The following is a 23,144-nucleotide window of genomic DNA, read 5'->3' on the forward strand; positions in this document are numbered from 1 at the left end:
TTGAACACAACCAGGAATGTGTGCGTTTTCAATCAGGTGGCTAGATTTTATAGCAGTCATGCTTGTCGCCCCTCCAGAAGGATTTCAGAGGCAGCTGCAGGAGTTGCTGAAATTAGAATTAGAATGAGAATTAGCTTTTATTGTTACATGTACTCACTCACATGAATACAGTGAAAAGTTAACAAGCTGCAACTTATGGTGCTATCTTAGGTACAAATGTACCTAGGCACAGAATCTTGGTATAAAGCATAAAAATAAAGGGAGCAAGTTAAGAGTTAAACATTATAGTCCTTCGTACTAATACATAGAAGGACAGAGAAACACAGTTAATAGTTCAACATCACAGTCCATAAATGCCTGGCCATGCTGGGCTCGCATGCCTCACATCGGTTCCACCATGTCCCCACCGCTGCCTCTGATGACCTGCTCCCTCTCTCACCCTCCCCTGGAACTGCCTGCTCCTCTCACCCTTCCTCTGAGACTGCCTGCTCCCTCTCTCACCCTCCCCTGGAACTGCCTGCTTCCTCTCTCACCCTCCCCTGAGACTGCCTGCTCCTCTCACCCTTCCTCTGAGACTGCCTGCTCCCTCTCTCACCCTCCCCTGGAACTGCCTGCTCCCTCTCTCACCCTCCCCTGAGACTGCCTGCTCCTCTCACCCTTCCTCTGAGACTGCCTGCTCCCTCTCTCACCCTCCCCTGGAACTGCCTGCTCCCTCTCTCACCCTCCCCTGAGACTGCCTGCTCCTCTCACCCTTCCTCTGAGACTGCCTGCTCCCTCTCTCACCCTCCCCTGGAACTGCCTGCTCCCTCTCTCACCCTCCCCTGAGACTGCCTGCTCCTCTCACCCTTCCTCTGAGACTGCCTGCTCCCTCTCTCACCCTCCCCCTGGGACTGCCTGCTCCCTCTCTCACCCTCCCCTGGAACTGCCTGCTCCCTCTCTCACCCTCCCCTGAGACTGCCTGCTCCTCTCACCCTTCCTCTGAGACTGCCTGCTCCCTCTCTCACCCTCCTCTGGGACTGCCTGCTCCCTCTCTCCCCCTCCCCTGAGACTGTCTGCTCTCTCTCTCACCCTCCCCTGGGACTGCCTGCTCCCTCTCTCACCCTCCCCTGGAACTGCCTGCTCCCTCCGTTACCCTCCCCTGAGACTGCCTGCTCCCTCTCTCACCCTCCCCCTGGGACTGCCTGCTCCCTCTCTCACTCTCCCCCTGGAACTGCCTGCTCCCTCTCTCACCCTCCCCCTGGGACTGCCTGCTCCCTTTCTCACCCTCCCCCTGGAACTGCCTGCTCCCTCTCTCACCCTCCCCATGGGACTGCCTGCTCCCTTTCTCACCCTCCCCCTGGAACTGCCTGCTCCCTCTCTCACCCTCCCCCTGGGACTGCCTGCTCCCTTTCTCACCCTCCCCCTGGAACTGCCTGCTCCCTTTCTCACCCTCCCCCTGGGACTGCCTGCTCCCTCTCTCACCCTCCCTCTGGGACTGCCTGCTCCCTCTCTCACCCTCCCCCTGGAACTGCCTGCTCCCATTCTCACCCTCCCTCTGGGACTGCATGCTCCCTCTCTCACCCTCCCCCTGGAACTGCCTGCTCCCTTTCTCACCCTCCCCCTGGGACTGCCTGCTCCCTCTCTCACCCTCCCTCTGGGACTGCCTGCTCCCTCTCTCATCCTCCCCCTGGAACTGCCTGCTCCCTTTCTCACCCTCCCCCTGGGACTGCCTGCTCCCTCTCTCACCCTCCCCCTGGAACTGCCTGCTCCCTCTCTCACCCTCCCCCTGGAACTGCCTGCTCCCTCTCTCACCCTCCCCCTGGAACTGCCTGCTCCCTTTCTCACCCTCCCCCTGGGACTGCCTGCTCCCTCTCTCACCCTCCCTCTGGGACTGCCTCCTCCCTCTCTCACCCTCCCCACGGGTCTGCTTGCTCCCTCTCTCACCCTCCCTCTGGGACTGCCTCCTCCCTCTCTCACCCTCCCCCCGGGTCTGCTTGCTCTTGTTGTTTGAAATGTCCATCTTGGTTCTCTAGCAGCAGGCTGCAACTGTGAAGAAAAAAATAATACAACAAGTAGTTTTCCAATTCTCATCCATCACATGCTCCTCATGTCCCACTCTTCTCAATCTATGCCTCCCCTCCCCCGTCCCCATGGATTCTCATATCCTCTGTGCTAATCTCTTTGCCTCTACTTACCTCATACCCTTTTTAGAGCTCCATTCCAGCATAGTACCAACTCATGCTAACCAGTGCTGTCCAGCCACCACCCTTTACCCTTCCACCCTCCATGACAACTCAACCAGTATCCACTGTCTGCAGACCCGAGGACACATACTGAGATTAAATAAAGTTCTTAAATGTCTATTGATGAATTCAATAATTACAAAAAAAACTCTCATTCATTAAAAAAAAACAGCCACTACATTTAACTTCCTTCATACACTCTAACAATTAGATGCCACATTAATAATCCCAAGATGTTCACTTTCATGACTCATTCCAAATGTAAATATAAATGTTTGAACAAACACATTCACAAGTTAGCTTGCATCTGTATAATAACTTTCACATTCTCAGAATGTCTCCACCACTTCATAGCGAATAAAACAGTTTTAAATGTAGTCAGTTGTATTGCAGAGAAAAAATGATGGCTAGTCATATCAGGTGACACAAACAACAATGTGATAAATGGCAACATAATCTACTTTGTGATGTTGCTTGAAGTCTAGTTGTTTTACAGGTTGTCAGAAGAACTATCATGCTTCATCTAGTGACCCTGGGGTGTTATAAATCCACTTGCTGTGATAGATTCAACATCACTTTAACATATGTGATATTGACAGAGCAGTCAGAACATCATGGACAGAACAAGCCCCTTTACCAGCACTGCCTTTATGTCCTCCCTAGCAGCACTTCCCATGTTATGCCCCTTAGCGCTAAAGCCATCATAGACACATGTTGTACTGAATTGTCAGCCTGGTACTCCAATCTCTGGAGTGGAGCTCGAAGTTACAACCTTCCGATTCAGATGTGACAGACTTCCATTGAATCCAGGCTGATGCTTTCTGTATTGGTCGCCTTTAATTAATTCGACAGTGTCCCTTTATTCTTGATTAGCCTTTACCATACCTTTTATGATCTTTTGTATCCATTTGAAGACCTACACACATATAGATACTTCACAGGGTGAGAGGTCCAGTGAGGTCCAGGTTTTTATCATTACTCAGATTCCTGATATTAGGTATCAACTTTATTTTGGCTTATCTTGGGACTTCCTGCAAGGCTTGGCTATCTCTCTTGTTTCTCAGCAACCTGAACTGGACACAATATTAAAGGCCATGTGTCGTTTGATGCCAGTTCCTTTTCGTTTCTATTCTACTATTCTAGGTATATATGTTTGACAGTCTGTTGGTTTTATTGTATTCTATTCTGTACTTTTTGACTGCATTGATTGTCCAGTCTTCACAGGCCTCGTGGTTTCTCTCAGTTGTGCTCTTAGCCATTTCCGCACCATTCACCAACTATAATTTAATCTCGGTAATGGGAGGCTTGCTTGCTGGTTGGAAACCAGCTGAAAGCTTCACGTCATCTCCATCAGGCACGGCCTGTTGGATGAAATGCCTAAGTGGCTAGCCTAAGAGGCTTTTCCTGTGATCAAGGACTCTGAGTCAGATATCTTCCTTGGGCTAATCAGGGGATGGTTAGGGAGGAGGCGGTATCCCAACTTGATGCTGTCCTGCCCAACTAAGAGCCCACTGCACCTACCAACCTGCCATGGGTCTGTGCTTTAAAAGCCATCCAAGGAATGCCATCCATTATGCCTTCCCACAATCTGCAGTTTATATTTGTTAGCACGAAAACAGATCTGCCTTGGTCTAGCCATTTCCTCTAATTTTATCTACGTCATTTTGAATGTTCTCAGCTGTCTCCTTTGGTTCCAGTACCTCACCAAATTTGGAATCTGCAAATCTGAGCAAATTGCATTGGGTTTCTGGAATTGATGTAAGTTAGAAATAGCAGAAGTCTCTACATTGCACTCCACTCAGCTCTTTCTCAAGTTCCTGACATCTTTTAAAACTTCATCTCCCATCTGTTTATCAACACTAAGTATTGTCCTGAAATCCCATTGTTTCCAACTTCTGTGTTTAAATTTCTGAAATGGCTTTGGAAACCTTAGCTGCATAGTACCATACAGTCTAATTTGGCCTGCCACTTACTCTGACAAATATAAAATGAATATCAAGCAGTGTTTTCCCTTTCTAAAGCCAAACTGACTGTCATTCACTGGGCTGTTGTCCAGATAATCTCTATGTTTACTCCTGATAATCAGCTGCATTAGGGAATTGGAGTGACTCAATTTCACCCATGTCTGTTCCACCACCCACTTTTGAATGTGGGCAATACAACATGCTGGTACTTTTCTGGTGCCTGTTGACTTTCATCTCTGGATTGTCAGTGCATTTGTAAGCTCACTTACTCACCTACCCCTTGGGCGACTGCCAGCATCGTTGAAACAATACTGCATTATGAGTCAAGGACACATACAGATCAAAAAGAAGCTATTACAATGTTGCGGCAGTCTGCTATCACTCAGTGGAATACTGTGCAAGAGTACTTTCAATGTAAAATATCAATTCTTATGGATGTGAAGGTTACTGTTTATTCTCTGAGTGGTAGGGAAAAAATGTAGTTATTATTTGAAGTCACAATGTGGGCGATCTTTTGTTGAGCAGACGTAGAGCAGTTGGTGGGGGTGGAGGCAGTGTATTGATTATAGAAAGGACTGAGTCATTGATTTGAATTATCTGCATTACTGGATAATGCAGTAAGCTTTATTCATTTTTGCATCTTGAGTATTAGTGAATTAAAATAGATAGTATCTTAGGTGCAATCCATCTTCAGCTGCTTCACCGATGAGCTTCTGTCTATCATAAGGTCAGAGGTGAGGATTTGATTTATGATTGCATAATATTTGCTACCACCTGCAGTTCATAAGTTACTGAAACAATTTGTAATAAGACCTGGACAACAGTCAGGTGTGGGCTGATAAGTGGCAAGTAACATTCGCATGCTACACAAGTGCCATGCAAAAATTATCTCCAACAACAGAGATTCTAACCATCACCCCTTGACCCCAATGGAATTACCATTGCTAAATCCCATAATATCAACAACTTGGAGTTACCATTGATCAGAACCTGGACAAGACTAGTCATATACATGCAGTGGTTACAAAAGCAAGTCAGAGGCAGGAAGCTTTGTTGCAAATAACTCACCACTCGATTCCCCAAAGCCTCTCCAAAATCTACAAGGCACAAGTCAGGAGTGTGATGGAATACTGTCCACTTGCCTGATGAGTGCAACTCCAACAGCACTTGGCACCATAACAAAGCAGTCTGTTTGAGTCACATCACACCCTCAAACATTCACTCCTCCACCACCAATGTTGAGTCGTCTTATACCTCTCTTTCCTCCTTTAAGACATTCCTTTAACGCTATCTCTTTGACCAAGCTTTTGGCCACCTGTTTTAACAGATCCAATAAAGCACTTTGTCATTTATTTACTGCATTAAAGGGTTGTATAAATCCAGTTTGTTGTAGTTGTTTTTCAATGTATATTCTTACTTCAGTCAGTAGGGTGCCCAACCACAAAATCTTTGCTGTAATGTAGTTTCATTCAGGATATGAGGTAATCCAAATACTTGATGTGTGTTCAAGGAAAAAAGACCATGGATTTGTCTTCTCCAACCAACAGCTAAAATAAACAAAGGTTGAAAAGAGAATGAGAATTCTGATCAATGCTGGATTACCTGATACTGATCAATATTAAAATTCTGCTGTTTTGGACAGTGAAGGTTACATCAGAGTACAACAGGATCTTGATCAGATCGGCCAATGGGCTGAAGAGTGGCAGATGGGGTTTAATGTAGATGAATGTGAGGTGCTACATTTTGGGTAAATCAGGGCAGGACTTAAACACCTCATTTTAAGGTTCTGGGTAGTGTTGCCAAACAGAGACTTTTAAGTGCAGGTTCATAGTTCCTTGAAAGTGGAATCGCAGGTAGATGGGATAGTGAAGAAGGCATTTGGTTTGCTTGTCTTTATTGGTCAATGCATTGAGTATAGGAGTTGGAATGTCATGTTGTGGCTGTACAGGACATTGGTTTAGGCCTTTATCTGCAATTCTGCGTGCAATTCTGGTTTTCCTGCTATAGGAAGAACGTTGTGAAACTTGAAAGGGTTCAGAAAAGATTTACAAGAATTTTGCCAGGGTTGGAGGGTTTGAGATATAAGGAGAGAGTAAAGAGAGGGTTTTTTTCTCTGGAGCGTCAGAGGCTGGGGGGTGACCTTATAGAGGTTTGTAAAATTATGAGGGGCATGGATAGGATAAGTAAACAAGGATTTTTCCCTAGAGTGGGGAGGCCAAAACTAGAGGTCATAGGTTTAAGGTGAGAAGGGAAACATATAAAGGGACCTATGGGGCAACTTTTTCATGCAAAGGGTGGTACGTGTATGGAATGACCTGCCAGAGGAAGTGGTGGAGTTTGGTACAATTACAACATTTAAAAGGCATTTGGATGGGTATATGAATAGGAAGGATTTAGAGGGACATGGGCAAATGCTGGCAAATGGGACTAGATTACATTGGGATATCTGGTTGGCATGGACGAATTGGACTGAAGGGTCTGTTTCCATGTTGTACATCACTATGACTTTGACTCTGTGACTGACAGGCGCCTCCAGGGAGGATTACTCTCCTAAAACTTTGTGAAATGGCTACTGTGAGCATGCAGGTAGGTGCTATGTGACTGAACACTAAATGAGCAAGTGAGCATCCCTGAAATACAGCCAGTTCTAAACCATGAGTTGGTGCTGTGGCCTTGCAGCAGCCTTTCAAAGCTAGTAGCTAGTGCACCAAGCAATGCTGGTCTGTGTTACCTAAATGTCCTGCAACTGGATTGGAGGGAAGCCATGGGGATCCTGAGGAGTTGTAATTATCAAACACTAATGTGCATGGAGGAGGGGCATGTGCGACTGCTGCCCACTGATTGTGCCGTGAGATACTGTTGAGTGGTGAGGAACATGGAGGGGCCTTTGCAGCTAGTTGTGAGCTGACTCCATGTACCTTCTCTAATTTCCATGCTGAAAGTTTTCATGCTGTGTAATTGCTAAGGTAATTAGCAAGCAACAATCTCCCTAATAGGCAACTCACTAAGTCATAGTGAGAATCTTGCCTCACTGCTGGAACTTGCTAAAAAGATGTATCAAGTTGCTCTCGACATTGAGGTATGCCAAGTGAGACTTCTCATATGATTCTGTTACATTTTTTACCATACTCCATATCATTCAGGCCCTTATAAGATCCATCCATTTTTTATTGGTATTACATTATTTTTAACCTGTGTTATGTGACTCTACTGCCACTGTTTAATTTAAGTCCATTACTCTTGCCCAGAGTATCTCTTCAATGTCCCCATTTCAATCAAGGCACTGAGGCACTTGTTTTTCATTTACTGCACAATGTCTCAATTTTTTCATTTGCCACAGTAAATCATGTCTAAGGTGGCAACATTCAATGATGATAATATAATCTTTGAAATTGCAGTGATTAAAAAAGAAACGCAACATGTGCAGAAGTTTGCGAATACCATTACTCTTGGATTCGGACTATCCTGCTGCTTGTGTTTGAAAGTGATGGCTGCAGCGATAATGTAGCAAAATCTCAATCTATTCTTGTGTTACTATAGTTAACTCAGAACATAAATTTCCTGACACACCGATCATGTTACCATTCCACACCTTCCATTAACCAGGCACTGCTAATAGTGTACAGATTTTAATAAGAAACATTGCTTTTATCTGACTTGCCAATCACACAAACCATATTTAAGAGTGAGTGTTAAATCAAATGAAGATGAAAAAAAGACCAAGCATCAGTAAAACCTACCATATATTATAGTGTGACCTGTGCATACAATACTTTTGTATGATAGGAAATATGATAATCAATTATGTGAGACCTAGCCTTTATGATTGGACTCTGACTGGGGAAATGTCTTTTCCCTCATTATCAATGACTCATGAGGAAATAATATTTCCACGGTTGCGAGCAGCTCCTCAACCTGCCCAAAGTTGAACCAGGTTTTCAAAGGCAGGCTCAGGAGTCACCATCTAACCAGTTCAGCAGGCAGTAAATTGCACCACCCTGTTCTGTGAACTTTCTGAATGTGCAGGAATTCTGAACAGTAATTCAGACACGAATTCTGCATGCCTCAACATCCCCACTGCTCATTCCCTGGCAAAGACACTTGATTGTCTCTAAAACTTGTCGTGGGTGGGCAGCTTGAAATCCCAGCTCCAATTCCTAATGTTACTGTGCCACATTGGCTACAAATGGGGTCAGTCAAGAATTGTCAATTGGCTGCATTGTGCAATATTGTGCAATGTTTCATTGTGCAATATTGGGGGGAACTTCTGTATAGGCTGCTGCTTCATCAAAGGCAGATCTTATCTTATTTTTAGGAAACGCTCTCGAATTCCTTAAGATCCATAATTTACTAAAGTGCTTCCAAATTTCTTTACGATAATGTTGTGAATTATGTATTTCACAATAGATCTGTTCTAAAGTAAGTGTTCAGCACTGTTTCATAGGAGCACTGATTGTACCTAGTACAGAAGCAAAAGTTCTGAACCACAGTATTGCCGAGAAACTGCAAATACAATCAGGATTTGACAAAATAAATTGTTTTTCATCACGATTATAAATATTCAAGTAGTACTTTTTTTCTCCTGAAGAGAAAGATTTATAATTGTGTTTATTGACAAATTTGATCTTGAAGCACTTCCTAGTACTCCAAACCAGCCATATTCTGCTTTCTCCTTTTAATTCCAGCTCCTATGTCTACCATAGAGGGAGAAGAAACTCTCCCTCATTAGTCCAAATATGTTTTTAAACTCTCAAATGTAGTTTTTTTGATGTTCACTCACTGTGCATGACTGAATGGTGGGTTGGTCCATTTCAGAGGTCAGGTAAGAATCAATGCAATGCTGTGCAATTGGAGTCAGATGATAGGTTCCCTAACAAATGGGGCTTTTAGTCATAATTACGAAGACTAGATTTATATCTCAGAATTATAAATTGACCTTAAGTTTTACCAGCTGCCATGTTGGGATTGAACCCATGTTCCCGGGGCATTAGTCTGAGTCTGTGGATTACTTCTAGTCTGATGGCATTATCACTGTGACACTGCCTTCCCTGAAGTCAATCAGTAGAATGTAGATGTTAGGCTGTGGATTTGCTATCACCAATTTTTTACTAACATTCTTCATGGTAAATTGACCCCAATTTTTCGAGATCTCCTCACTGCCCTCTTCATTCAACTTGGGCAAAGCTCCAGTTGGATCCCAGTTCTCTACATAAAATTCTCATCTTTGTTGTTCCACTGATTTATGGTTTCACATCATACTTTATCTATTGTATGATAACTATCTCAATAACCTCCTCCACCATCCCTACACCCAAGCGTCTCCTTTCCTCTGACTCATGCCTCTTGTGCGTTGAATAGTTTTTGTGACCTATCCAAATATTCCTCATTTGGCTCATCATTGGCTTAATGGTTTATTCCTCTGTGAAGTGCTTTGAAATGATTGTCAATGTGAGAAGCAGCACATAAATGTCAGTGGTTGTTGTGCTTATATAACATCTCATTTGTCAGAAATATCTGAAAAACTTTGGCACTGTGCATTACTTTGAAGTTCAATATCATTATAAGTCAAGATGGCAACCAGCCTGTGTACAGCACGATAGCACAAATATATTGAGATAAATGACCATTTTCTTTCCTTTTAGTTCAGATTTCTGAGGGAGACTTTTTTGTCAGAATCCTGCTACCTCCAAGCAATTGATGTTTTTTTTTTAAGTTTGCATCTTTGTCTTGTCTCTTTTCTGACAATAACAGCACCATCCCTGGAAAATAATGGCATTTTGATTTTGCCACTCTGATACAGAAAGAGAAACTGTGCTAGCTCACTGCCTGATTTCTACTTCTTGTGGGAAATTACTTGGCCCTTATTTAGCAGCTCTCTTCACTGGCCTTTCTTTGTTTGAGATAGGTCAAGGCAATGTCCAGTGCTGTAAGAGTTCCCTTTAAACTCCTCCACATTCTGCATCAAATGATTTAACTCTTCTAAAAATGTGATTAGGCACATTCAGGTTTTGTGAGATTCAGTAAACCATAGGTGGATGATCATTATTATCGTTGAATCAATTTCTCTGACTGGTTGTTACTTCTGTTGCTGATCCTTTGGAACTTTCAAAAATTACTGTCAGGCCAGAAAGGGAAGCATGACCTCTCCATATTACTCAACACATTATGAAGGTGATGATCAGCAGACACCAGTCAAGTATTTAACAACCTGCTGGGGTTGTCTCAGGAGTGATTTGACAAATTTATATCTGAAAGCCTTCCAAGATATATATCACACCAATGGAAATTCTGTCTTTTCAAACATTTTGATTTGATGTAGACCAAATAGAGAAGGGCAATTTCTGCAGAGTTTCCACTAGAATTCTATCTATGTTGGTTTCTACATTGGCCATATTGCTTGGATCCTATGTCTCTCACTGTCAGTCTATCTTTAGCTATGGCTAAATGCCCCAAACACTGGCACTGGTTTAACAACACAACAATCTAAACTCTCACTCATTGCTGAAGAGAATAGTGTCAACCTGCCTCACTATATTGTCTCTACTACCACTACATTCCTTTTTGCTTCCACCACTTGAAAGGCTCCCTGTACCACAATGCTATGCTCAGTTAGCTCATCCACCATGCAGCCCTTACTTTTATCCAGACAAGCTAAAAGAACTTCAAATCTGTTAGACAGTTGCAAAGACTGTGGCCCTTCCACTCCAGCCCTCTGTTTCCCTTCAACTACTGCACTTACTATCATGTCTGAATTTCCCGACCGAAGACCAAATCAGAAGAACCTATCCTAAGGAGTGTGATTGCCTCCTGGAACAATGAGTCCCTCTTGCTGATGTGTTGTGATGTCTGTCATTCAGCCTCCAACTCAATGATTCGGAGCACAAGCTGGATCACACTAGCCTCCAGCATTACCCACATTCTGTAATCACAACACATCACCTCATTCAATGTGTTTTAATTGTCTACTTAATTATTTTAATCAATTATTACTTCCCTTTGTTTATTCAACTTACCATCATTTCCTGTAATATTTAAAATCTTCAGAATAGAATACACTTTAACCACTTTTTTTTTTCAGATTTTTTTCTACCCATTCATTGGATGTACACATTGCTAGGTGGGCCAGCATTTATTACCTATCCCTAGTGTCTTGCGAAGGTGGTAGTGAGCTGCCTTCTTCAGCTGCTGCAGTCCATAAGCTGCTGGTGCAACCACAATGTCATGAAGGAAGATCCAGAATTTTGACCCAGTAACAGTGAAGTAACGGCAATACATTTCCATGTCAGGATGATGAGTGGCTTGGAGGGGAACTTGTAGGTCGAGGTGATCCCTTGAATCTGCGAAAAGTAATCATGGGTTTGGTAGATTTTGTCTAAGCAGTCTTGGTGAATTCGCATAATACATCTTGTAGATGACACATAGTACTGCTACTAAGTGTTGGTGGTGGAGGGCATAGATATTTATGGATGAGGTGCCAAACAAGTGACCTGCTTTGTCTTGGATGGTGTCAAAGCTTCTTGAGTGGTGTTGAAGTGCACTCATCCGGGCAAGAGGGGAGTATTCCATCATTCTACAGATTTGTTTCTTGTAAATGGTGGACAGGCTTTGGGTGGAGGGAGGAAGGAGGTCAAAAGGTGACTTACTCATTGCAGGATTCCTAGCCTCTTAACTGCTCTTGTAGCCAGAGTATTTATATGACAAGTGCAGTTCCATTTCTGGTCAATGGTAATCTCCGTTGTTGTGGTGCTGTGTATTCTTGTCATTCAATAATTTGTGAAAATCATATTCCTGAACTAGTGCAAGTCTATAATGAAGCACAGAACAACAACAGTTTAAATGAATTAATTCGATTTTGGAAGAATGGGAGAGCAGAAATGCCTGTTGGCTGAGGACAATGCTGATTAAATAAATGTTGGAAAGAGACAACAGATAATTGACTGGCAAAGAAATGGATCTGATACAGAAGTCATAGAGAAGTACAGCATGGAAACAGACCCTTCGGTCCAACTAACATAACCTAGTCCCAATTGTCAGCACTTGGCCCATATCACTCTAAACCCTTCCTATTCATACACCCATCCAGTTGCCTTTAAAATGCGGCAATTGTACCAGCGTCCACCACTTCCTCTGGCAGTTCATTTCATGTACGCACCACCCTCTGGACCTCTGAAAGTGAAAAAAAATTGAAATTGAATTGGGGAGCCAAGTGAGCCATCCACAGAAGCAGAGTGCCATAAGCAGTACTATTACAACTGCTAAGACTGATGTTTTTAATTCGTGTTATTTAGGACTGTACTCGTATGCCTCTTTGCAGTCCAAAAGTGTGGCACTGGAATAGCACAGCAGGTCAGGGAGCATCTGAGGAGCAGGAGAATCGACATTTTGGGCATAAGCGATTCAGGAATGTGGGGAGGTACGGGGGCTGAGAGATAAATAGGAGGTTGGGGTGGGGGTGGGGTTGGGGTTTGGGAGAAGGTAGCTGGGAAGGCGATAGGTGGATGCAGGTGGAGGGTAATTGTGATTGGTTGGTGGGGAGGGCGGAGCAGATAGGTGGGAAGGAAGAGGGACAACTAAGACAGTTCAAGAGGGCTGTGCCGAGTTGAAGGGTTGGATCTGGAATGAGGTGGGAGGAGGGGAGATGAGAAAACTGGTGAAATCGACATTGATCCCGTGTGGTTGGAGGGTCCCAAGGCGGAAAATTAGGCATCCTTCCTCCAGGCGTCGGGTGTGTTGGATTTAGCAGTGGTGGGTGCCCAGGACTTGCATGTCCTTGGCAGAGTGGGAGGGGGAGTTGAAGTGGTCACCGGGTGGTGGGGTTGTTTGGTGCCCCTTTGCAGTTTGTATTTTAGAGTAACACTGGAACTATCAGTCACAGAGAGAGGATAATTGTACCATTTGTTGGAATTGGATTGAAACATTAGAGTTGAAGATGAGAATTTCCTCATGCCTGGCATTAAGACTCAAAACTGTGAAACTTGACAAATTGATGGTGATCTCCTTTGAAATTGCTCATTAACAATTTGAAAGAAAGAAAATTACATTGCATTTGTACAACGGCCACTGCGCCTGGTGTTGCTGTCGGAACTGAGGAGTTGCTTGGCCTTTGATTTGGAGGTGGGGCATACTACCTCATAGGGGTGGAAACTGTGACTACAAGCAGTTGATTAGCTGCTCAGCATCATGGCTTCCATGGCTAGCGAGAGACAGGGTTGTCCCTGACTCTCTAGTCAGTAGCTCTGTGTCACCACTTTCATGGAAATCCCAGGTTTACTGTACACTTATCTGTGACTGTCACATTATTATGATTACTGAATCATTCTGTTCCTTTAAAGTCAGTGCTCTGGTACTCCCTATGGATCAGTGCACTACTTGGCCATATGCCAATGCCATTTAGAACCTAATTAATATGGTCATTGGATATTTATTTGAATTTTCAATTGCTTGGCTCATCTGCTGGAAGAAAAGCTGGTTATCATCAAGATCTGAAAATGTGGTACAACTCCTGTTTATGCAGTAAGGCAATCTGACTGTGATTTACTCATGTTTTATACATAAGCATGAAGGCTGAAGTGTGATAGGTGTATCTCAGACTCTCATACAAAAATTCTATACCCACACAACACTGAAAATATCTCAAAACCCTGAACCTACCAAATCAATTTTGAGTGCATCTAAGTCATAAACATTTCTTTGTACTGTATTTCTGTGTCTGCATGTGCAAGTGTTACATTTATTTCTATGTACTTGTCACTATGTGTATGTTAGTAGAAATATTGCCCTGATGAAAATACTCTGAATTTCAAATGTACAATCAGGACAAAAACTGGGTCAAAAGTTGATAATGACGCACAGCTTCATTTTTATTTAAAAACCATACATTTTTACTCTTGATATTTTCTACAAAACTTCATATCTTTAAAAAATTAATTAAGTATAACTTGATGGAGTTCAATACACTCCACTGAATTTACAGATTCAAGCATAGCCTGTGAAAAATGTTTGGCCTCAGCTCAAGAATCTTGCACTTTTCTCACACTCCATCCTGTTCTATCCTTCAGTCCTCTGACATTACAGCTACCTGTGCATTCAGGGTCCCCAAGAGTCTATTTCTCATTCCCATTTCTTGCACTTTCACATGTTATGACTCAATGACATCACTCACAGATGTGGGTCAGGTTTTACATAAGCCACTTATTGAGAGCCTGATAAAGTTGTGTTTAACATTATATTTGGAATCCAGTCTGATTTTACTTCCTATTGAAGTCAGTGCAGAGTACTATTGTGTAGGCTGTACTGATGGTTTTCCACTTAATCCCATGAATTTCCATCCCAACAAGTTACTGTCCTGCAATCCACCTCAAAACGAGTGTTATACCCAAATCTTACTCGTGACTATTTCCTTCAATCCCAATCTGCTTTGTCAGACTGCCTGCTTATTTTTCTCATTATGCGTGAGCCAAGATTTACTCATCAGCTGCATTGGTAGGACTGAAGCCATCATTTTTGGTGTCCTTCAAAAAGCTTGTTCCTTTGATATTGTTCATGTTTCCATCTGTGTTCATTTAAAAAGCAATCTGCGTAAAACCGAGGCATCCTATTTAATTTCAATCTGACACTCTATTCATTATCAAGGCCAAGTGCTTCAGTCTGCATATTATAGTTCACTTTTTCTGTGCCTGACCCCTTACCCACTGTTATCAAAACACTTAGCCAGGTTTTTGGAAGCTTAATTTGTTACATCTTCCCCTTGTTTATATTCATTCTTCACCCTGTATAAACTTAAGTTTATTCAAGATTTAGATGTCTGTATCCTGCCCTGTTAAAGACTACTTTTTCAACACTCCTGTACCTTCTGACCTATGTCATGCATCTGTTGAACAGTTGTGTATTAATGCATTCATTCCAATGCATTAAATCTTAAAACCTCATCTCCATTTTTAAAATCTTCCTTAGTTTCAGTCTATCCATCTCACTCTCTCCAACCTTCCCATTAACATCTCTTCACCAGCCTTACTCACACTCCTGACCACCCTTTGGACTTCAGGCTTTGTCCTTCATTACATCCCTTTGCCTTTTGCACTACCACTGATGACATAATCTTAAGCTACCTGCCTCTACTAGAGAAAGCACCTGTCTAAACTCCTCCACCTCCCCCTTTTACTATTGGTCTCTAAGTTCATCTTCTGAACCAAATTTTTATTTATCTATCCTGGCTAATGTTCAGCATCAGCAGCTATCATTTCTCTTCTATCATCCTCTCCTAGTTTTGAGGTTTTTTGTGTAAAGGTACCACATAAATGTAAGTTGTTTGTTGTTGATAGGAATTCTTACACCCTTTCAACTTCATTTTTGGAACTCTGTCTGACTGTAAGTACCTCTGTTTCAATATCTCCTTTCTTCCTTCCAAAATACTGAACACTAGCCATTTTGGTATTAATTATTTATTAAATACCACCCACTTGACTTCACTTTCAGGCACCTTTCCTAACTCTTCCAGGGCTGCTCAATTTTTATTCTCTCTTCTGTGAACTGCTTCAGGAATATTTCTCTGTTTAAGATGCAATGTATATGCTAGATTTGCAATTAACTTTGCATTTCATAGTTTGCAGCTTATTTCCGGAGAATAATGTATGGATGTGTTTGACATCAAATCAATATTTGCTATTATTCCATGTTTTTGAATGCCCTCTGCAGTGTAAGCTGTTCATTAGACAGAGAACTCCAAGTGATGCTTATGTTTCATTTCTCTTCTTGCAGAATGATGAAGTTGTGCTGCAGTGCAGTGCCACTTTCCACAAAGAGCAGCTCAAACTCTGTCTTGCTGCAGAAGGATTTGGCAACCGACTCTGTTTTTTGGAGTCTACCTCGAACTCTAAGGTGAGCCTTTCAGATAGTTATTGCACCCTGATCAGACATTGCTGAGCTTTTTGAGTCAATGATTGTTGCCACATCAGTTTTTGGTTGGCTCAAGGATATTATGTTCTACTGTGGAAGGGATAATAATCCAAGACCAGTTAGAAACTGAATAGATGGATGAATATAATGAAGGGCTGGTATATTTTTGAAGAGAAGTTAAAAGTAATCAATTCATTCTTGCATAAGATGACTGATGCAGACAACTGTACTTGTTAAGATTTCTTGAATTAAAAATGTAATAGACACATATTAAGAACCTGTTGTTATTTAATAATTAATGCTAGAGCAGTGCTTTTAATTTTTTTTCTTGAGACAGGATTAATCAATATTCTCTTGCTAATGGAGCCTCTAGGCGACAGTGATCACAACGTGATACAATTTTGTGTTCACTTTGAACAGGATCCACAGCACATAGCTGATACTCTCTGACATGTATAACCTCAATCTCTCACCCTCGCTGCTTAACCACCACACTGTACACTTTATCTCTCTGTAGCTAAATCCTGTCTGACCACCCCCTAACTCTGCCCTGTACCCAGTGTCCACTGTCTACAGGCAGTTGGTCATTGTCTAGTAGGGCAACAAGCAAGCAATTGGATAAGTCCAAGTATGAGCGTTCAATTTCTTACATCAAAAGTTAACACAAAAAACCCAATAGTGACTGAAAATTGCCCTGATAACGCAAACCAGATTTCAGCATCATGACCAATGAGTGTTTTACATTACACTCTGCTACACTCAACTTTCATATACTGGAACTGAGTGTCAATCAGGTCCTGTCTGGCCTGTAGTGCTGAACACAGCTGAGCTGTGACTCACACACACAAGGAGAGCTTCCTCCTCTCTAGTGTCATTATCCTCCCCCTTAGAAGACTGCTCCTGTTCCCCCAATTCCTCAGCTTTCTGCACATCACCTCATTGCCGACTCCAACTGTATAAATCACAGCTCACCAGATGAAGCTGCACTCTATTAGCCCCAGACTGGTCCAAACAGCAGAATCATATCATCAAATGCCTTGTACTCTGCTCCATTATGGGCTTGATTAAGATATGACAGCATTACATTTGTTCTCTATGTCACTCGGGCGTTATGCAATGGTGATATGAGGCATTGATGCAGTGGGTAGCCCTTAACCCTGAGTGACTAGCATTGTAAACTGGACCCTCAAGCACACCAGTTATATGAAAGTGCTCCAAGATGCAGGAGTCATAGCAGCTGCCAAGGTAGGGGGCACACACCTCCAGGAAGTGGGAATGGTTATCACAAATGACATGGAACACAGAACAGAGAGCAGTACAGCACAGAACAGGTCCTTCAGCCCTCGATGTTGTGCTGACGTTTTATCCTACCCTAAGATCAGACTAACCTATATTCTCTTCATTATACTAGATTCCAAGTGCCTGTCCAAGAGTTGCTTAAATGTCCCTAATGTATCTGACTGTAATACCACAGTTGGCAGTGCATTCCATACACCCACCACTCTCTGTGTAAAGAATCTACCTCTGAACACTCCCGTAAATCTCCTTCTAATCACCTTAAAATTATGCCTCCTCGTGATAGCCATTTCCATCCTGGAGAAAATTCTCTGGCTATCCACTCTATCTATGCCTCTCATCATCTTGTACACCTCTCATCCTTCTTCACTCCAATGAGAAAATACCAGCTCCCTCAACCTTTCCTCCAGTCCAGGCAGCAAACTGGTAATTCTCCTCTGCATCATCCATAAAGCTTTCACATCCTTCCTATAATGAGACAACCAGAACTGAACACAATATTCCAAATATAGTCTAACCAGCACTCTATAGAGCTGCAGCATAACCTTGTGGCTCTTAAACTCAATCCCCCTGCTACTGGAAGCCAACACAACATATACCTTCTTGACAACCCTAAAAACTTGGGTGGCAACTTTGAGGGATCTCTGGACATGGAAACCCTGTTTATCCACACTGCCAAGAATCCTGCCTTTAACCCTGTATTCTACATTAAATATGACCTTCCAAAGTGAATGACATCACACTTTTCCAGGTTGAATTTCATCTGCCACTCTCAGCCCAGTTCTGCATCCTGTCAAAGTCCCACTGCAACCTACAACAATCCTCTACACTATCTATCACTTCATCAACCTTCATGGCATTGGTAAACTTACTCACCCATCTTTCCACTTCCTCATCCAAGTCATTTATAAAGATCGCAAAGAGCAGAGGTCCCAGAACAGATTCCTGCGGAACACCACTGGTAACCAAGCTCCAGTTGAATACTTCCCATCTACCACCACCCCCCTCTGTCTTCTATAGGCCAGCCAAATCTGTATCCAGACAGCCAGAGATCCCTGTATCCCATGCCTCCTTACTTTCTGAATGATCCTACCATGGGGAGCCTTATCAAATGCCTTGCTAAAATCCATGCACACCACATGCACTGCTCTACCTTCATCAAAGTGTTTTGGCACATCCTTAAAGAATTCAATAAGGTTTGTGAGGCATGATCTACCCCTCACAAAGCCATGCTGACTATCTCTAATCAAATTGTGATTTTTCAAGTAAGCATAAATCCTGTCTCTCAGAATCCTCCAATACTTTACCCACCACAGATGTGAGACTGACTAGTCTGTAGTTCCCAGGATTATCCCTACTCCCTTTCTTGAACAAGGGAGTAACATTTGCCACCCTCCAATCATCTGGCACTGGACAGTGAGGATGCAAAGATCATTGCCAAAGGCGCAGCAATCTCTTCCCTCACATTCTGTAGTAACCTGGGGTATATCCTATCTGGCCCAGAGGATTTATCTATCCTCATGTTTTTAAAACTTTTCAGCGCATCCTCCTTCTTAACATCAACCTGTTCAAGCATTTCAGTCTGTTTCATGCTGTCCTCAGAAACATTAAGGTCCCTCTCAGTCGTGAATAAATACTGAAGCAAAGTATTCATTAACATAGAACATAGAACATAGAAGAATACAGCGCAGTACAGGCCCTTCGGCCCTCGATGTTGCGCCGATCCAAGCCCACCTAACCTACACTAGCCCACTATCCTCCATATGCCTATCCAATGCCCGCTTAAATACCCATAATGAGGGAGAGTCCACCACTGCTACTGGCAGGGCATTCCATGAACTTACGACTCGCTGAGTAAAGAACCTACCCCTAACATCTGTCCTATACCTACCCCCCCTTAATTTAAAGCTATGCCCCCTTGTAATAGCTGACTCCATACATGGAAAAAGATTCTCACTGTCGACCCTATCTAAACCCCTAATCATCTTGTACACCTCTATCAAGTCACCCCTAAACCTTCTTTTCTCCAACGAAAACAACCCCAAGTGCCTCAGCCTTTCCTCATACGATCTTTCTACCATACCAGGCAACATCCTGATAAACCTCCTCTGCACCCGTTCCAGTGCCTCCACATCCTTCCTATAGTATGGCAACCAAAACTGCACACAATACTCCAGATGCGGATGCACCAGAGTCTTATACAACTGCAACATGACCTCAGTACTCCGGAACTCAATTCATCTACCAATAAAAGCCAGTACGCCATATGCCTTCTTCACCGCACTATTTACCTGGGTGGCAACTTTCAAAGGACCCCCTCTACCTCTGACTCAGAGTGCAAGTTCCCTCCACTATCCCTGATCAGCCCTACCCTCACTTTGGCCATCCTCTTGTTCCTCACATAAATGTATAATGCCTTAGGATTTTCCTTAATCCTATCTGTGAAAGCTTTTTCATGCCCCCTTCTGACTCTCCTAAGTCCATTCTTCATTTCCTTCCTGGCCACCTTGTAATTCTCTAGAGCCCTTTCTGATCCTTGCCTGAAGTAAGCTTCCTTTTTCCTCTTGACTAGATGGTCCACGTCTTTTGTCATCTAAGGTTCTTCAAACCTACCATCCCTTCCTTGCTTAATGTGACAAACCTGTCCTGCACTATCAGCAAGAGTTTCCTAAACAATCTCCACATTTCTGTCGTGCATTTCCCTGAAAACATCTGTTCCCAGTAACTGCCTAACAGCGTTGTAATTCCCCCTCCCCCAATTAATTACTTTCCCGTACCATCTGCTCCTATCCCTTGCCATGAATGATCTGACACTTGGCCTGGCTTGTTGCCAAGCACCAAATCCAATATGGCCACCCCTGTAGTCAGCCTATCTATATATTGAGTCAGGAGCTTTTCCTGGACACACTTGACAAAAATTTCTCCATCCAACCTATTTGAACTAAGGAGGTTCCAATCAATATTAGGGATGTTAAAGTTCTTTGTGACAACACCACTGTTACTTCTGCACCTTTCCAAAATCTGCCTCCCAATCTGCTCCTCCGTGTCTCTGTTGCTGTTGAGGTGTCTGGAGAAAACTCCCAATAATGTGACTGCTTCTTTCCTATTTCTGACTTCCACCCATACTGACTCTGTAGACAAACCCTCCTCAATGACCTCCCTTTCTGCAGCTCTGATAATATCCCTGATTAGCAAAGCCACTCCCCCACCTCTTTTACCTCCTCCACTATTCCTTCTGAAACATCTAAACTCTGGAACTTTCAACAACCATTCCTGCCCCTGTGATATCCATGTCTCCATAATGGCCAGAACATTATAGTTCCAAGTACTGATCATTCTTTTATTAAAAAAGAAACACTTCAACCCATCACACTGACTGCGCCTTTGCCCTATCAAGGGCCTGTCCCTCCTCACAAACTCTCTGCACACTGTGTCTGGCTATTCACGACACACTCCATCATCTGATCCATAGCTCTGGTTCCCACCCCAAAGAGCTCTAGCAAACCTTCTGCCCAGGATATTGGTGCCCCTCCTGTTCAGATGCAATCTGTCCTTCTTGTACAAGTCCCACCTTCCCCAGAAAGTATCCCAATGATCCACATATCTGAAGCTGTCCCTCCTACAGCAACAGATGACCTGCAGATTTATCAAGTGGAATTCTGCAGTGTTGTGATATGGCCCTCTCAGTGCCATATGTGTGCCGTGTATTGCACTGTGCACCTGAGGGAAGGCTCCAGCACTGATCTTATTGCGGAGGTACAAAATGAGCCAGTGTGACCTTTCATAGATGGCATCAGTCACTGGTCTGACACAGTTGTGGAGACACAATTGAAAGATCCCACACAATCACCCGGCAGTCCCTGGAGGTTGCATTGAGGTTCAAAGGAGCTGTCATCTTCACAGCTACTGGGAGAGGGTGGCCTCCCATTCTTGCAGCCCTCGGACCCCACTCCAGGATCTAGCAAATTTCTGTCGCAGTGCCCCCTGGACATATAGAGCCAGTGCTGGCACTGCATCTCACTCATCCACAGGAAATGCAGTCAGGATAGTAAAACCTGGCTCTTCTATGCACTCCGTGCATTTGTGTCTCCAACCTCTTCCTGAGTGGGGTGTTCCTCATCTTCCTCAGTGACCTGCTACTGCCTCTGAACTTGTTTGTCAGTCCTGTACCTCCTGCATCCATCTTCACCGTCTTAGGAAAGCAACACCAGTGACCAATATGCCACCCACGGCAGAGCACCAGACCCTCAGTGGAAATGATCTAAAATGGGAGCAAAAGGAGAGAGAGTAGTTTCAGAAAAAAATGTCATTGAAATATTGCGCAGCTGAGGGCTGAGAACGCTTCACCACACTGTGACAAAAGCTGCATACAGAGAACAAATGGCCATGTTTCTGTCAGCCATCTGCATTCAGGCTGAACATGTGCAGCATGGGCGGCACGGTGCCACAGTGGTTAGCACTGCTGCCTCACAGCGCCAGAGACTCGGGTTCAATTCCCGCCTCAGACGACTGACTGTGTGGAGTTTGCACGTTCTCCCCGTGTCTGTGTGGGTTTCCTCTGGGTGCTCCGGTTTCCTCCCACAGTCCAAAGATGTGCAGGGTCAGGTGAATTGGCCATGCTAAATTGCCCGTAGTGTTAGGTAAGGAGTAAATGTATGGGTGGGTTGCGCTTCGGCGGGGCGGTGTGGATTTGTTGGGCCGAAGGGCCTGTTTCCACACTGTAAGTAATCTAATCTAATCTAAAAAAAAACCTGGTGAAGGATGACTGACCATGGCAAAAGCCCCTAGATTGTATGATGGTTATGCCCAGGCCCCTGTAAGATTCAGACCTCTGTAAGATTCAGCCACAGAGTTGACTAAGATATTAGCATGGAAAAAAGATTGCCTAGCTAACAGGAAACAGAGCTTAGAGATAAATGGGTAATTTAGTTTTCAAGTTTGCAAGGTGCAACTAGTAAAGTATCACAGGAATTAATGCTGGGTCCTCAATTATTTATACTGGAAAGTGTGGTGCTGGAAAAGCACAACAGGTCAGGCAGCATCCAAGGAGCAGGAGAATCGACATTTTCATTCCTGATGAAGGTTTTTGCCTGAAACGTTGATTCTCTTGCTCCACGGTTGCTGCCTGACCTGCTGTGCTTTTCTAGACCACAAGCTCGATCTAATCTCCAGCATCTGCAGTTGTCACTTTTGCCCTTAATTATTTATAATCTAATCTATCGGTTAGATGAGGGGGCTCAATGTATTGTAGCTGAATTTGGCAATGACATCAAGATTCATAAGAATGTAAATTTTCAAGACAAGGTAAAGAGTCTGCAGAGGTAGGTTATATGTGTGGGCAAGAATTGGCCGATGGAGTATACAGAGGTGAGTGTGAACTTGTTTGTCTTGGCAAGAAGAATAGAAAATTGTTTAAATGGAGACAGATTTCAGGACTTGTGGTGCAGAGGGATTTGAAAGTTCTGGTACATGAGTCAGAGAATGCAGGTATGCAGTTACAGTCAATGATTAGGAAGTTAAATGGGATGTTGTCATTAAACTGCAAGGGAGATGGAATATAAGAATAAGTAGATTTTACTGCAGCTACACAGGGCATCGATGAGATCACATCTGGAGCACTGTTTACAGTATGCTGTCTTCATTTGAAAAAAAGATATAATTACTTTAGAATCAGTTCAGAGAAGGTTCACTTGACTCATTCTTGGGATGAACAGCTTATCTTCTAATAACGATTGAACAAGTTAGACATGTATCTTTTGGATATACA

The 23,144-nt window shown here is 43.4% G+C and overlaps 1 protein-coding gene across 1 annotated transcript in view; it reads left to right on the plus strand.

Moving 5' to 3' along the window:
* ryr2a (ryanodine receptor 2a (cardiac)) overlaps positions 1-23,144 on the plus strand; it is a 769,474-nt gene that overhangs the window by 222,066 nt on the left and 524,264 nt on the right. The window contains exon 2 of the mRNA XM_087991236.1: positions 15,944-16,063. Coding sequence (XP_087847362.1) covers positions 15,944-16,063 — 120 coding nt within the window. The remainder of the gene's footprint in view (positions 1-15,943; positions 16,064-23,144) is intronic.

This window comes from Chiloscyllium plagiosum, unplaced genomic scaffold (assembly GCF_037043375.1).
Source record: "Chiloscyllium plagiosum isolate Xiang-an unplaced genomic scaffold, Cpla_swu_hap1 HiC_scaffold_10, whole genome shotgun sequence".
Lineage (NCBI taxonomy): Eukaryota > Metazoa > Chordata > Chondrichthyes > Orectolobiformes > Hemiscylliidae > Chiloscyllium > Chiloscyllium plagiosum.